The sequence below is a fragment of the Bos indicus x Bos taurus genome, chromosome 13 (assembly GCF_003369695.1).
Source record: "Bos indicus x Bos taurus breed Angus x Brahman F1 hybrid chromosome 13, Bos_hybrid_MaternalHap_v2.0, whole genome shotgun sequence".
Lineage (NCBI taxonomy): Eukaryota > Metazoa > Chordata > Mammalia > Artiodactyla > Bovidae > Bos > Bos indicus x Bos taurus.
In genome coordinates this window covers 8384446-8398964 of record NC_040088.1, presented here as the reverse complement: position 1 = coordinate 8398964, position 14519 = coordinate 8384446, and the positions used below count along the sequence as shown (strand labels likewise).

Below are 14519 nucleotides of genomic sequence, written 5' to 3'. Positions count from 1 at the left end.
TTATCATGCTCAATGTCTCTGAGCTCAGTTTCCACAGCAATGAAAATAGGTACAATCAATTTTGACTGTATTGGGCTTGTTAGAGATTAAATGACTGACGTGAGAGGCTTAGAAGGTGCCTGGTGAATGTCCACTGTGGTCTCCTCCCCACACCCTTCGTCCCGTGCCTCAGTGCTTCCCTGCTCGGGAGGAATGATGGCCCTGTCTGCCGTCTCTCCAAGGACACAGTCTCTGTCCCAGGTCCAGCAGTGTCTGGCACACGGCCCGCGCTCACCGAATGCTGTCGGCCCCGGTGGATGATCTGGGGTCCCCACCCTCAGCTCTCTGGATTGCAAATCAGCAATCGCACTCAGTCTGTTAGTATGTGATGCAGCAAGCTGTGGCAAGTTTCACAAAGACAGTTCTCTTGGTGCTGTGGAACTCTACTGTCCACTCTACTGTCCAGAAGCCACTGGAACTTCTAGGTTTTTCTCAGCAGAATGGAGTGTTAACAGGTAAGATGTGATCCCCTAAGCACTCCTGGCAGAGAGGGTACCAGAAGGAAGATGAGGGTATTCCCGGTCCAGCCTGATGTCTCAGCTTTCTCCCACAGGCAAACTCCAGCTTGTTCTCATCCTCACCACGCCCCCAACTGCAGACATGCTCATATATTGGGGGCATTAACCTTCTTCCCACTGTAGGCCCCTGGAGAGGTGGTGGGCATGTAAGCACTTAAAACTCGAACCTGTGGGTCAGCCCTCCTCCCCGGCCCCCTCCTCAGCAGAAGCGCTGGAGCTGGAGGCTTCGTGGGGACAGACGCCACAGCCTTGGAGACAAGTCACATCCTCAGCTTCCTTCAACCTGTGTGCGCAATGGAGTTGCCATGGCGACACTGCAGCCCTGAGATGCAATGGCTGCAGACAGCATAGGTGCTCCCAGGGCTCAAAGCTGAGGGTGACGCTGTTTGACCTGGGAGGCCAGGCGATTGGGTGGGCCCGATGGGGGGAGGAGGAGAGGGAAGCCCTCCTCTAGGCTTGGCTGGTAATTGGTGCTAAGTGAGGGGCCGCCACTGAACCCAGCGTTCTGGTAGTGGGGTCCCCTGCTCTGCACCCTGTAATTACTGAACCGGACAGCACTTGTTCCCTGTGTGGGGAGAGGGAGATGGAGTGGGGAGCAGACAGGAAGCTCTCATCCACCTGAGCCAGCGGGGCTCTGGCAGCTTCTCCCCACCGCCCAAGCATTCTGCATCCCAAGCAGGTTCTCTGGCAGAGGTGGAGGCCCTGGCCCCTCCTGTCTGCTGGCTCTCCCCACATCAGCGGTGTGGAGCACAAGCTTCCTTTAATCCTACCCTCTGAGCCTACAGAATCTGAGGGCGGGGTGGAGGTGCAAGAACCAGATAAGACACCACCTCGGGGGAGTCCTGGGTGTCACACCTCCATTTGTGGGAGAAGTCTGCGTTGTGAAGCTGAGCTGGCGGCAGGAGACCTGGATTCTAATTCCTCCTGGGCCCAGAAGCCCTGGGGGCCTCAGGCTACTCACTGCCCCCTCCTGGGCCTCAGTTTTCCTAGTCCTAAGACAGCATGGGACTCAAAGTTGTTCTTAAGGCTTCTTTTACAGCAGGGGTTGGCAAACTCCAGCACGCAGGTGGAACCCTGGTTTTGCAGGAAGCGTTCCCTGGAACACGGCCCCGCCCTTTTGCTTCTGTATCTCTGTCTGTGGCCGCTTTCCCGCCACAAAGCAGACTTGAGGAGCTGCCACAGGGACCATATGGCCCCCGAACGGAAAATATTTACTATCTGGTCCTTCACGGAGAAAGTCTGTCAACCTGTTTCTAAAACATTAACGTTCTCCTGGGCTTGATGGGCTGGGCTGTCCTGGCTCTGATCTGATTAGACCAACTCATAAGTCCCTCTACCTGGAGGCACCAGGGCGGGTCCTCCTCCCAGGACTCTGCCTGGGTTTGGCCGGTGCCCAGCTACAGGCGGTTTCCGGAGCCAAAGCCTGGTGCGGTGGCGCCACCTGCTGTGAGTGCTGGGAGCACTGGGGCCCAGAAGGACCACCTGCCTGCCCGCTTCCAGGCAGGGCAGCCACGTAGAGAGGGGCATCTCATCTCCTTTCTCTCCATTTTATGAAGAGGACTGCAGACTAGTGGGCAGGTGGCAGAAGCCCCAGGTCCCAGAGGCCCATAACCCCTCCATACATGTCCCGTAGACACACATGTAGACACACGGAGCCGGCCGTGAACTTAGGGTCTTGGCTCCATGGTTGTCAAAGGACTTTAAGAATATGTGCGAAAATAATGTTTGATCTGCTACCAACATTGACTTGGTCCTCAGAACAACTCTGAGATAACCATTATCCCCATTCCACAGATGAAAAGACTGCGGTTCAGAGAGGTTAGGTAATTTGCTTAAGGTCACACAGTGAATGACGGGAGTCAATATTCAAATCAGGCTGTGAAAACACTGGAGTCCCCAGAATATGAAACTCAGTACCTGTTCTTGCCGCCTGCAGGTGTGGCGGGGCCCCAGGAGAGGGCCCTGGGGCTCCGACGGGAGACGAGAGACACAGGCGGCCGGGAGAAGAGACACAGGCGAGTCCACTGAAGGAGGCGGAAGGGGAGGGGCTGGGCCCCCGCCCCCACACCTCCAGGCAGCACAAGGTGGCCAGTGGGCCGGAAATCCTTTATTTCCAAGCTATAAATAGGTCTGCTTTCGGAGAAAGGACAGTCTCCAGGTGACAGGGGCCCCAGCGTCCCCACCTCCCGTCCCTAACTGCACTGCAGTCCAAGCCCAGCCCCCCGGAAACCTGTCTTCTCTCTAAAATCACCATCCTGGCTCTCAGAGCCAGGCGAGCGGCTGCAACAGCCCGCTCCCTGCTCCTGCTGCGACACCAGTGCGCTGGGCCCCTGCTCCGGCCAGGCCAGAGGCTGGCCTGGCGCCCACCCAGCACACCAGCTCTCTGCCCTGGCCCCAGCACCGGTCGCATGCCCTTCCGAGGCCTGGCCCGGGAGATGCTGGGCCCACTGCTGCCCGGCGGCCGGGAGGAACCACCCGGGTCCCCAAGCCGCTGACTGGTCCCCCGGCTGCTCACTGCTGCCCCTGGGCCACAAAGTATTCCTCCTCCTCGTTGTCCTCATCCTCTGGCTGGCTGCTCCGGAGCAGCAGCTCCAGGTCGGGGTTGGAGCCCAGCCCCTTCAGGGGCTTAGGGGCGCCATCACCTGGGGACAGAGACAGCAGCATCACACATCCAGCAAGGATCTGCCTGCCCCAGCCTGACAGGAGAGCGTGCCGAGGGACCCAGGCCCCCGCCCACTCCCTGGAGATGACCCCCACAACTTCTTGGAGGAGTGGAGGTGGTCGAATCACCAGGCGAACTCCCTTAATTAGAGGAACAGCCAGGGCAGGGGCAGCTGAACTGAGCAGACTGGACTGCAAATGGCCTGGGGGGTTGAGAGCCACCTGCCTCCTGGCAGGGATGGGCAGAGGGGAGATCCAGGGGGAGAGCGTCACCAGGAGACAGGCTTCCGAAAGGGGGCTCTGGGTACCTCTGGCATGCAGGGCTTTGAGGGCGATGTGCAGAGATATTCCTGAGAGGCAGAGGGCAAAGCCCAGCCAGTTCAGGAGGCTGATCTGGTCACCCAGAAGATGCGCGGCCAACAGCAAAGTGCAGACTTCCTGCGGGAAGAGAGGCAGGGAGGGGGCGTGCTCAGGGCCAAGGCGGGGGACGCTCCTTGCAAAGGAAGGTGGGGCTTGGGGCCGCCGTCAGCCGTCACACCGCAGGGGAGAGGCAGACCTGCCCAAACTCCCTGCAATGCAAAGGGGTAGGCCTCTCTGAGTTTGGGGACCAGCGTGAGGCCTCCCCTGCTCTGTGTTACTGTGGACAGAGGGGAGGTGCTTTTCACAGAATTCTGTCCGGACTGGAAGAGACAGACCGAATCCAGGCTGGGGACACAGGGTAGCAAGTCCGCAGCCACGTCCACAGGCAGGAAGGACAGCTGCCCTTCCAGAAGCACCTGTGCACGGAGCGCCTCTGCTGCCGTGGGTGGGGGTGGGTGCAGTCACACTGGGCTCTACGGGACACACTGGTCACAGGGCTGTTCGTAAGCACGGGCTGCAAAGGGGACTGATCAGATGACATTTTGAGAAACACGGCTCACGTGTCATCACTGGGTGGGCGAGACCCTCAGGGAGCCCTGTTCGGCTGGTTTCAGGGAACACTGCTCCAGGATCAGGATCTGCCTGTCCACAGCCCAGAGCAGGAAGCAGTGAGTGATGATGGGGGGAAGAAGGGGAGAAGTGATGCAAGGAGACGGCTAGGGGCTCCTAGACAGCGGTAAAGGCAGGATCAGCAGCCGCAGGGCCCTCGTGATAGAACCACCCCTCACTGTGCTCCTGGCAGACACTGTCAATCAATCACTGCCAAGCACAGGACCCTATGCTGATGAGTCTGACTGGGGACTTCTCAATCCTGACTCCAGGCCACTGCCTAATGACTAGAGTTGGCTTTCTTGGTAAGATGTAAACACGTCCCAGGCCTAGTGGAGTCAGCTCGGCCACCTGCTAGCTGTATATCCCTGGGTAAGGGCAGCTCTTCATGTCTGTTTCCCCATCTGTGAAGCAGGGCTGCCCCCCCCCCCCCCACCACCCCCCCACCCCCACTCTGGGCCGTGATGATGATGGACTGACTGCCAGATGAGACAGGCACTTCCGTTTCTTCCCCGCAGGGCTCTGGGAAGCAGGAGTTGGGACACCCGCCGGAGAGGGGCTCCCCTCTAAGACAGGACGGGGGTCGCCTCCAAGACTGTACCTTAAAAATGCCAGCAATGGAGAGAGTGAGGCTGGAGGTCCTGGAGACCAGGAGGAACTCAGAGAAGCCCAAACCAAAGGCGAGAATCCCGCCAAGGAAGAGGCTCCCGAGCACCCGCAGGAGCAGCCCTGTGTCCTGGAAACGGAAGATTTTCTCAGATGTGGACAAATGGAGACCTGGAAGCAATGGGGGGAGAGAGCGGGGGGGCCACGTCCTGGGTGTGCCTGCCTGGGCGGCCTCACCCCACCACAGCTGTGGTGTGATTTGCCACAGCTGCACCCCACCCTCCCTGCAACCGCCACCTGTCTGAGGCCCAGAGTCCCGGGACGGGAGGTGTCAGAGAATCTCAGGCAGATGGCCGGGGACTTGGGGAAACCAGAAAGCAGGGCCGGCTGCCAGGGAGCCCAGGGGCGATACAAGCCAAGGATCCTAACAGGGCCTGATGGAGGCTTCTGAGCCTCTGGACTAGAGCGGGGGACTGGCACACAGGGGGCATCAGGTGGAAGTGCCTTGCTCCTTCACACCCTGTGTACCACCCGTCTTTGGGGAGGAGGCGGCGGGGTGGGCTGTGACTTCCTGTGGCCTTGGCAGCTGTGAGACCCCATGGCCCAAAGAAGATGGGGCACCTGCTACATGAGGACTGTCAGTGCCCTGGGCCGCTGGAGGAGGCCCTTCACTCCAGGTGGGCCCAGGGACAAAACTCCATCCACACACACCTCATCTAACTACAGAGCTGTGGGGTGCAGCCAAGACATGCGCCCTTCCTGGACCACCGTTTCCCCACTGACAAAACAAAAGGGACCAGGCTGGACAGTATAGTTTGATGAACAGTTCTCAAAAAGTAAACACACACACGTTCAAAGACACGACAAAACCATGGCCCCTTGTTCCAGAGACAGCCACACAGGCCTCCACACACCAAGTTGTGCCCAGACTTTCAGAGGACTCTTGGCTCTCCAGCACTGCCCATCTGAGAGAACAGGAAAGGATCCTGGGGGTAGAAGTTGGTGGGAAGGTAAGCCCTAGATCAGCAAATGGACACTCGTGGGAGCGGGAGGCTGGCCGAGCCCTGTGAGGCTTTTGGAGGGAAGCACCGAGGAGAAGCAGAATGCGGAGCCCCCTGGGCACACAGCCTTCTGACGCAGGACATCTCGTCTGGTGCTGGGCTCGGCAGCACTGCAAAGGCGTCGGCAAATTGAAGGGAATTCGGGGAAGAGCAACATAAGTAATGAAGGCGCTTCGGGGATTAATTTACCAGAAAAGATTAAAGAAGCTAAATCCATGCAGCTTTGCTAAGTGATGACTACCAGGGGCTCTCGGGTGAGGGTTTGCTGAGATGGGGAAATGGTGTAAACGTCCAGGAAGGGAGGGAGAGTGTGGGGCTTGGTGAGGGGCATAAGGAGGGGATGGAGAGAGATTTTAAAACAGGGGAAAAAAAAATGAGGCTGCAGAACACAAGTTTCCTGGACAACGGAGCTGCAGAATAATCTTCTCCGAGAGGTTTGAGACGCTTCACTGCTTGAAACTTAAATGGATGTGGGACAGAATTCTCTGTAATGACCCTGAGGACAGAAGGGACTCTGGAAGGAAGGATTAACAGACGGGACGAAGACCAATTCCAAAACGTCAGGGAGGGGAACATGGTGGCCCCCCCGACCCGGGCTAGACACATCCTTCTAACTCTTCCATGGGAGGGGAGGAGGGAAGGGGGGAAGGAACTGCCCACCCGCCCCTTCCTCACTCCTTCGCTGCCTGACTGAGAAACAGCCAAGGCCAATCCCACACACCTCTCCACGTCTGAACCTCCTGTTCCCACTTTCTGAGGCGCCCGCCCCCATCAGGGGGTCAAAATCCCATTCATTCTCCAAAAATGCACTGTTTGGGAAGCCTCAGCTTGCCTTTCTGGCCACCAACCTGGAGTCATTCATGACTCTACTCCAAGTAAGAGGGGGCATCGCGGTTAAGAGAGGGACTCCAGAGCCAGGGGCTGGCTTGTATATGACCTATGGGACCTTGAGCAAGGCTATCTTGACTTCTCTCTGCCGCAGTTTATCTGCAAGATGAGGCAGTCCTAGTACTGGCACGTGGGGTTTTGGGGGAGTATTAAAGGAGTCGATATGTTTGGAACAATCAGAACAGCCCTGGTATACCTTGAGGGCTGTGTGCATTTACCATCATTACCGCCTGGTGTGTTTTACATGGGATTTCTCAGTAGCATTTATCCTGCGAGATTCTAGCCCCTTGGTTTAAGTGTCTGTCCAGCCCCCAAACCAGGCACTGCCAGGGTCGGGACCACCATCACTAATCTCTGGAACCTCTGCAGCTACCATAGCGCTGGGCTCCGAGCAGAGATCAGAGCTCTGTGCTGAGGTCCCCCCTCGGTGGATGACCCCACATACCTTCAAACACAGCAAAGAGAGGGAAGAGCCCCAGGAACATGAGTGGCTGCAGGTGGAACATGGTGTCGATGGGATTCTGGAGTCCTGCACAAAGTGACTCGTGTGAGCCGTCCCACCCGGCCCGCCCGCCTGCACCCTGCCTGCCTCCACCTGCCCAGTGCCCCGGGCTCTCGCTCACCAAGTTCCGCCTTCTGCAGGAGCATCTGGGTGAGGGTCCAGCGAATGCCGCCGATGAAAGAGGCACCCAGCACCAAGGCGAAGCCCTCGATGTTGAACTGCGTCGACTTGTAGGTGAACATGAAGAGGCCCCCGGCGATGAGCAGGACCACCAAGACTAGCGCCGCGCGCTGAAAGCAGAGGGCGGGGGAGCAACTGCAATCAACTTGGGTTCATCACGCCTGGGAGACTGGGGGCCAGTGACCATCTTGGCTGCCCCTGGGGCAAGGCCTCCTTCTTCTTGCCCCACCCTGGGGTCCTGGCTGGTCCCTTCCACTCGATGTTACCAGGGCTGACACCTGGTTGGCATGGACCCCAGACCCTGAAACAGGGCAGTAGGGCTGTCCTACAACGGCCCTATGGCCCCACGTGGCCCCACCGCCCCCTTGGACCCAGCACATGAAGGGCCCCAGCTGCACAGCAGGGAGCCCCCAGGACCCACTGCCCCAGTCCCACGTCCTTGAACCCCATCTCCTGTGGTCACCGCTCCTGCCACACCAGTCCCTAAATCTTCTCCAGCAGCGCCCCGGGTCTGTCCCCAGGGATGGAGTGCCACTGAGCTGGGCTTGCCTCCTTGGTCACAGGCAGGGACAAGACACTGAGCAGCTCCCGCTTTCTATTCTTAGCATCGGTGGGGGCTGGCGGGACTCGAGGAAAGCTGGGGCCTCACCAGCTCCTCCAGCTTGAAGATCAGAGAGAAGATGAGGATGAAGAGGACGGCTGAGGACTTGGTCATCGTGTACCTGCAAGGGAAACGTCCCCATGATGCACTGCTGGAGCCAGCGACGCGGACTTACTGCCAGGAAAGGAGCCCACTTGGTGCCCCCAGGGGGCGGGAGGAGGCCAGGGGAGACCCCTGACCTCCCTGTGGGCCGCAGGCCCCGCGGGACACAAAAGACCAAAGAAGGGAAGCCGAGTCGTCTGGGTTGACACGCGACCTTTAATCGGAAGGAATCTCTGACTCAGAGGCCTCTGATTATCACCAGAAAATAAAAAAAAACTGAGCTTCCTGAGTCCTGTGATTTACCTGCTCTTTAGCGGAGATCAGGATTAAGGAGGGAAGAGAGAAATGGAGAAAGAGGGGGCAGCCACACATGGCTCGCTGAAGCCCAGAATCTGAGATAAGCAATAGCTGCTCCCTCTGCCCTCCATGCCCCCTTCCCTGCTGCCTGGCAGGGACCTGGCAGGAAGGTGCAGCCCCCCCGCCCCAGCCTGCTGGACAGACGGCCAAAGGGCTCAGTACTCACAGCGAGACGGTGATGTAGAGGAAGCTCCAGTTGGACAAGCCCACATCCAGCGCTGTGGCCAGTGCTGTGGAGACACAGGGCACCCGTGGGACACCCCGCCCGGGTAGGAGCCCTCCTGGAGCTTTCTTTTCCACCCAGCAACTGAAGGGTTAACTCCTGGCCCCACGCCCCTAAAGTGGAGGGGGCTGCTCCAGCATTAGGGCAACAGTCCACTGTCTAACCGCTTCCCACTTGTTGGATATTAGGAATGCCACGCCCCCACCCCCATGAGGGAGGGGTGTTCACTTGATCCTGAGGACCCCCCACCGGAAACTCTGCAGACTGGCTCCCTCCCTCGGGATGAAACACACCGTCCCCCACCCCCAGGACTTGGTCCTCCAGGATCTGAGCCAGCTGCCTTCTCAGTTCTGTTTCCTCTCCTGACAGCTGAGTCCTCAGCTTCCGGAGACACTTTCAGTTCCCTGGCAGACCTGCCCACGCACCAAGCCTCTCCCGAGGGCATGGGGGCCTCCCCTCCGAGGGGACCCGCGCCCCCCCAGGTCTCAGCCCACAGTCCCCGCTCCCGGAAGCCCTCCCGCGCGGCCGCCAGCTGGTCCCTCCCCTGGGCTCCCGCACCCCGTCTCAGGGCCGGCTGTGATGCACCCTCTGACCAGCGTCTCCAGGCCGTGATGCACGTGTTCAAGGGTGTAGGCCAAGCCACCACACCCCCCCATCCCTGCCCACCCCCCATGAGGCAGTGGGGGTAGGGAGGACACAGAGAGGAATGACCCTGGATGGGCTCAGCTTCATGCCTTCCTTTCCCTCTGAGCTGCCCCCCACTCCGGCCCGCAGGCAGGCACGTACCGGTGGGAGCCACTCTCCTGAGGTAGTCCGGCCAGCTCAGCACCACGCGGGCCCTGTGGCTGGAGCACTGAGCCAGGGCCCTGGACAGGGCGGAGAACAGGAAGATCACGGCCAAGTGCAGCATTGTCATGAAGAGGGGGAAGTGGAAGCTCTGGGGAGCCCAAGCACACAGTGGAGCGCCTCCATGACCGCCTACCCCTGGCCCCCAGCGCCCCCACTCCTGCTGGCCTGGCTGCGGGTTCAGGGGCCTCTGCAGTGTTTGAGGGGCCCTCTGACCCCCCGCGTTTGCTCTGGCTCACTCCCCAGTCTCCCCCTTTCCTGATGCCCCTCCATCCCGGTATTTCTGGGGACTCCCCAGCGAGGCCCTGTCCCCCCACTGGTGTGGACTGGCTCCCAGGCTGGCTGGCTGAAGCCCTGGCTGAAGCCAGGCTGCTAAATATTAGGGGGCGCCGCAGCCCCCCGTGTACCTTGGTCAGCCACTTGTTGTAGAAGGTGATGCCGATGGAGAAGCAGTAGTACAGCAGCACGAGCCCCAGGGTCAGCACCGCCCTCCACACGAAGGCCACGTCGGGGGCACACCTCCCCATCCGCAGACGCTGGCCGGCAGGGGCAGCAACCACCTCTCGGGAAGACGCCCCTCAGGAAGGGCCGGTCGGGCTGGGCCTGCGACTTTCAGCAAGCACGCCTCCTGGCTGCCGCTTCCATGATCTGGAATCGTCCAGGGAGCCCCAGGTGCCGTCCTCACCTTCGGGGCTGGTGGACCGAGCTGACCCTCTCCATGATCACGGTGGACGCGGCTCGCTGGACCCCAGAGCTGAGACTAGAAAGAGGAAAAGGGCCACGCCGGTTGGCTGGGGCAGGGAGCGGGTGACCCAACACGGCCACCCCGGCCCTGGCCTGCAGGGAGCAGGGGCTGCCCAGGCCACGGGACTCCCCACAACCTGTCACCTCCACTCTCCTGTCACCTCGAGCTCTTCTCCGTGAATTCGCACCAAAGTGACCTTTTAAAAATGCAAATGTGATCATGTCAGAGCAGCTGCAGCCCTTCAGCAGCTGCCAGGGCTCTTACAGCAAGACCAAGACCCTCCCCTGGCTAAGGAGGCCTGCCCGTCTCACCCAGGGCCTGCTTTTCCCTAGGCACATCAGGCTCTTCCCTGCTGCCACAGGGAGCCGAATGCTCTGCATGCCCTGCATTCCCTCCTCTGCGGTTCTACTGATCATCAGCTCGGATGGCTCTTCCTGGGGGAGCGCTGCCCCCACAGGCCCCGAGACATGGCTGCTCCCCCACTCCTCCGTCATCACACGTGTGCCAGGCCTGAGAGCCGGCTGTGTGCCCCATCGTTGGGCGGTGAGCCTCAGGCACACAGGAGGCGTGGTGTTCATGACAGCTTATAGCTGCCTGGCACTCTGTGTTCCCTATGTGGTTCGATGAGAGAGGGCACGTAATTTTCAGGGGACAATCTGGTCTTCGAGGCATTGAAAATGAACCAGAAAACTAATGCCTCCTGTGCCTTAGCCTCTAACAACTACTTCCAAAGAGGCGATGCCTGCCTTCAAGTCTCAGCCAAAGAAAACCAATGAAACCAAGCCCTGCCGCCTTATCAATCCAGCCAAGTCTAATGAGCGTCCAGAGCTGGCAGGTTGGGGAGGGGGAAGACCAGGTGGACCCGGGTCAAGTGTGACCCACCTGCAGCCCCATCTGTGTGTCTCTCCTTCCCCACGCTCCTCTCTGCTGAAATGCCACCTCCTTCTGGAAGCCTTCCGATCTGACATATCTTACCTCCCCCACCCCCAGTCCTTTCCAAAAGGAAAGCACTCAGTTCTGTACTCTGGAGCCTGGCTTACTGTGTCCCCTGCCCCTTGTGGGAACTGGTGCAAGGCCCGAAGGACATCAGAGGCTGTGGTTCTCTTCGGGAAATTCTGGAAACCTGTGCTCCCCGCGTCAGACTCCTTCACGTGGCCAGAGTGGAGCATGTGGGCACCAAACCCACCTCTGACAGAACTCCAGGCCCACGCTCCTTCCTCTGTACCAAGGCTGCCCAACTGTGGCGTTAGTGCTATTTGGGGCTAGATAATCCTTGGCTGGGAGAAACCCTGTCTGTGCACGGGAGGATGTTTAGCTGCATCCCTGGTCGTTATGCACAAGAGGCCTGGAGCATCCCTTTCCCGCAAGTTGGGACGACCAATAATGTCTCCAGATGTTGCCAACTGTTAACGTGGGGCGGGGGCGGGGGGGCTGCTGGTACTAGGCGAGCTATCTCTTGGCACTCCCTCTCCATGGTTTGCCCTGGGCTCCCACATGAGGACGGTCAGCACCCTGCTGGGAATTGTCTTCTTACATCTTCTGGCTTCTGGAGTGGTTCCGGCTCCAACACTGCCATGTACGCGCTCCCTCCACTATTCAAATCCTGCCCTTCTTTCAAGGAGCCAGCCCAGGCCCGCCACCTTCGGGAAGTCCCCGTGAGGATCCCAGCCCACAGGGAGCACCTTTTCGAAAGTTAACGAGGCCCCTCACTGGTGTTCCTGCTTCCAATTCCTCCTACAGCCTGGAGGCAGCCATCCAGCCGCAGAGGTGGCCTGAGCACAGAAAGCAGACCAGGCCCTCATAGGGTTAATCCCAACTCCTCAGCAGACCCGAGGGGAAGGCCTCCCAGCCTCCGGCCTCTGCCAGCTTCTGCAACCTCATCTTCTCCTCCCCACCCCGCACCCGCCACGCTGGCCCCTGGCCATTTGTCCAACACATCAGGTCCGTGTCCTTCTTTGTATTCGCGGCCGCGGATCTTTGCTTGGCTGAACATCTCGGGGCCTGGGGCGGGGTAGGGGTGTGGGGAGCGGGGCCTCTAATCCTGGTGGCACCTCCCACTACCTGACGTTTCCTTGTTTGTCCACGTGTTTACCACCCACCCATGACTCCCACCCCACGGCGGGATGCGGCCTCTCCAAGTGCTGGGCCGGGTCAGCGCGATGCCCGCCTGGGTCCCGGCGCGGGGAAAGAGCGCGGAGGCCCAGGCCCCTCCACGATCGCGATACCGAGGCCCGGGAAGAGCAGGACCCCGATGGGCCCCGCGGCAGCGGCGCGCGGCGCCGAGCCTGGACCCCGCTTGCAGCCCCGCCCGGGTCCCCCTCCAACCCCGGGAGCGCGCGGAAGGCCCGCCGCGCGCCCACTCACCTCGCCCTGACGGCGCTGCAGGCCCGGATCCTCCTGCCGGAAATGCGAGGCCCACCGCCGCCGCTAGGGGGCGCTTCTGCCGGAAGCCGCTGGGGGTGGGGCCGGGGCTAGGGGCGGAGCGTGTCGGGGGCGGGGTCGTGTTGGGCGGGGCTGGGCGGTATCGGGGGCCGGTCCTCTCGTGCGGTCTGCGAAATCGCGTGCTGTGCGCCTTGGCTCCCCAGGGACCCGGCCTGAGCATTCCCCTTGGTTGTGTCTCCTGTGATCAACCGAGGTCCTGGTCAACCAAGGTGCGTGCGGAGAAGGCAATGGCACCCCACTCCAGTACTTTTGCCTAGAAAATCCCATGGGCGGAGGAGCCTGGTAGGCTGCAGTCCATGGGGTCGCTAGAGTCGGACACGACTGAGCGACTTCACTTTGACTTTTCACTTTCATGCACTGGAGAAGGAAATGGCAACCCACTCCAGTGTTCTTGCCTGGAGAATCCCAGGGACGGGGGAGGCTGGTGGGCTGCTGTCTATGGGGTCGCACAGAGTCGGACACGACTGAAGCGACTTAGCAGCAGCTGCAACCCAGTGCTGGGCAACCATGGAAACACTTGGATCTCTCCTGGGCTTTTTCCTATGGGAAAAAGCTAGCTAGGGAGTGATGTCGGAGGCATCAGGTTTCAGGACTTAGAAGATCCGTTCAGTTCAGTTCAGTTCAGTCACTCAGTCGTGTCCGACTCTTTGCAACCCCATGAATTGCAGCATGCCAGGCCTCCCTGTCCATCACCAACTCCTGGAGTTCACTCAGACTCACGTCCATCGAGTCAGTGATGCCATCCAGCCATCTCATCCTCTGTCGTCTCCTTTTCCTCCTGCCCCCAATCCCTCCCAGCCTCAGAGTCTTTTCAATGAGTCAACTCTTCACATGAGGTGGCCAAAGTACTGGAGTTTCAGCTTTAGCATCACTCCTTCCAAAGAAATCCCAGGGCTGATCTACTTCAGAATGGACTGGTTGGATCTCCTTGCAGTCCAAGGGACTCTCAAGAGTCCTCTCCAACACCACAGTTCAAAAGCATCAATTCTTCGGTGCTCAGCCTTCTTCACAGTCCAACTCTCATATCCATACATGACCACTGGAAAAACCATAGCCTTGACTAGACGGACCTTGGTTGGCAAAGTAATGTCTCTGCTTTTGAATATGCTATCTAGGTTGGTCATAACTTCCCTTCCAAGGAGTAAATGTCTTTTAATTTCATGGCTGCAATCACCATCTACAGTGATTTTGGAGCCCCCCAAAATAAAGTCTGACACTGTTTCCACTGTTTCCCCATCTATTTCCCATGAAGTGATGGCACCAGATGCCATGATCTTCGTTTTCTGAATGTTGAGCTTTAAGCCAACTTTTTCACTCCCCTCTTTCACTTTAATTAAGAGGCTTTTTAGTTCCTCTTCAGTTTCTGCCATAAGGGTAGTGTCATCTGCATATCTGAGGTTATTGATATTTCTCCCGGCAACCTTGATTCCAGCTTGTGCTTCTTCCAGCTCAGCGTTTCTCATGATGTATTCTGCATGTTTTAAATAAGCAAGGTGACAATATACAGCCTTGACGTACTCCTTTTCCTATTTGGAACCAGTCTGTTGTTCCATGTCCAGTTCTAACTGTTGCTTCCTGATCTGCATATAGGTTTCTCAAGAAGCAGGTCAGGTGGTCCATCTTGGGAGGGAACAAATAGTAAACATTGGTGAGACATTTTGAGTGCCTGAAAATTTTATGAGCATGGTCTCAACTTCAGGAAGTTGAGTAAGTGAGAACATCCCAGGCAGGAGAAACAGGCGAGGAGAAGGCTGGAATCTGGCTTGGGACCCACTTGTT

The 14519-nt window shown here is 58.9% G+C and overlaps 1 protein-coding gene across 3 annotated transcripts; it reads right to left on the bottom strand.

The window, feature by feature from the left end:
- Window positions 1-2644: 2644 nt before the first annotated feature.
- On the bottom strand, window positions 2645-12762 carry SLC35C2 (solute carrier family 35 member C2). 3 transcript variants are annotated; one of them, XM_027558379.1, is made up of 10 exons: window positions 12663-12761; window positions 9961-10313; window positions 9494-9644; window positions 8651-8714; window positions 8074-8146; window positions 7366-7534; window positions 7188-7271; window positions 4789-4964; window positions 3527-3656; window positions 2645-3199 (listed from the first exon to the last, which is right to left on the bottom strand). In XM_027558379.1, exons 2-10 carry the CDS (start codon window positions 10078-10080, stop codon window positions 3069-3071), a joined length of 1098 nt encoding a protein of 365 aa, XP_027414180.1. In that variant the 5' UTR covers window positions 10081-10313; window positions 12663-12761; the 3' UTR covers window positions 2645-3068. The 3 variants fall into 3 exon arrangements, with proteins under 3 accessions (XP_027414180.1, XP_027414182.1, XP_027414181.1); XM_027558381.1 differs by lacking the exon at window positions 9494-9644; XM_027558380.1 differs by lacking the exon at window positions 7188-7271 and having other exon boundaries at window positions 2647-3199; window positions 12663-12762.
- Window positions 12763-14519: the final 1757 nt, after the last annotated feature.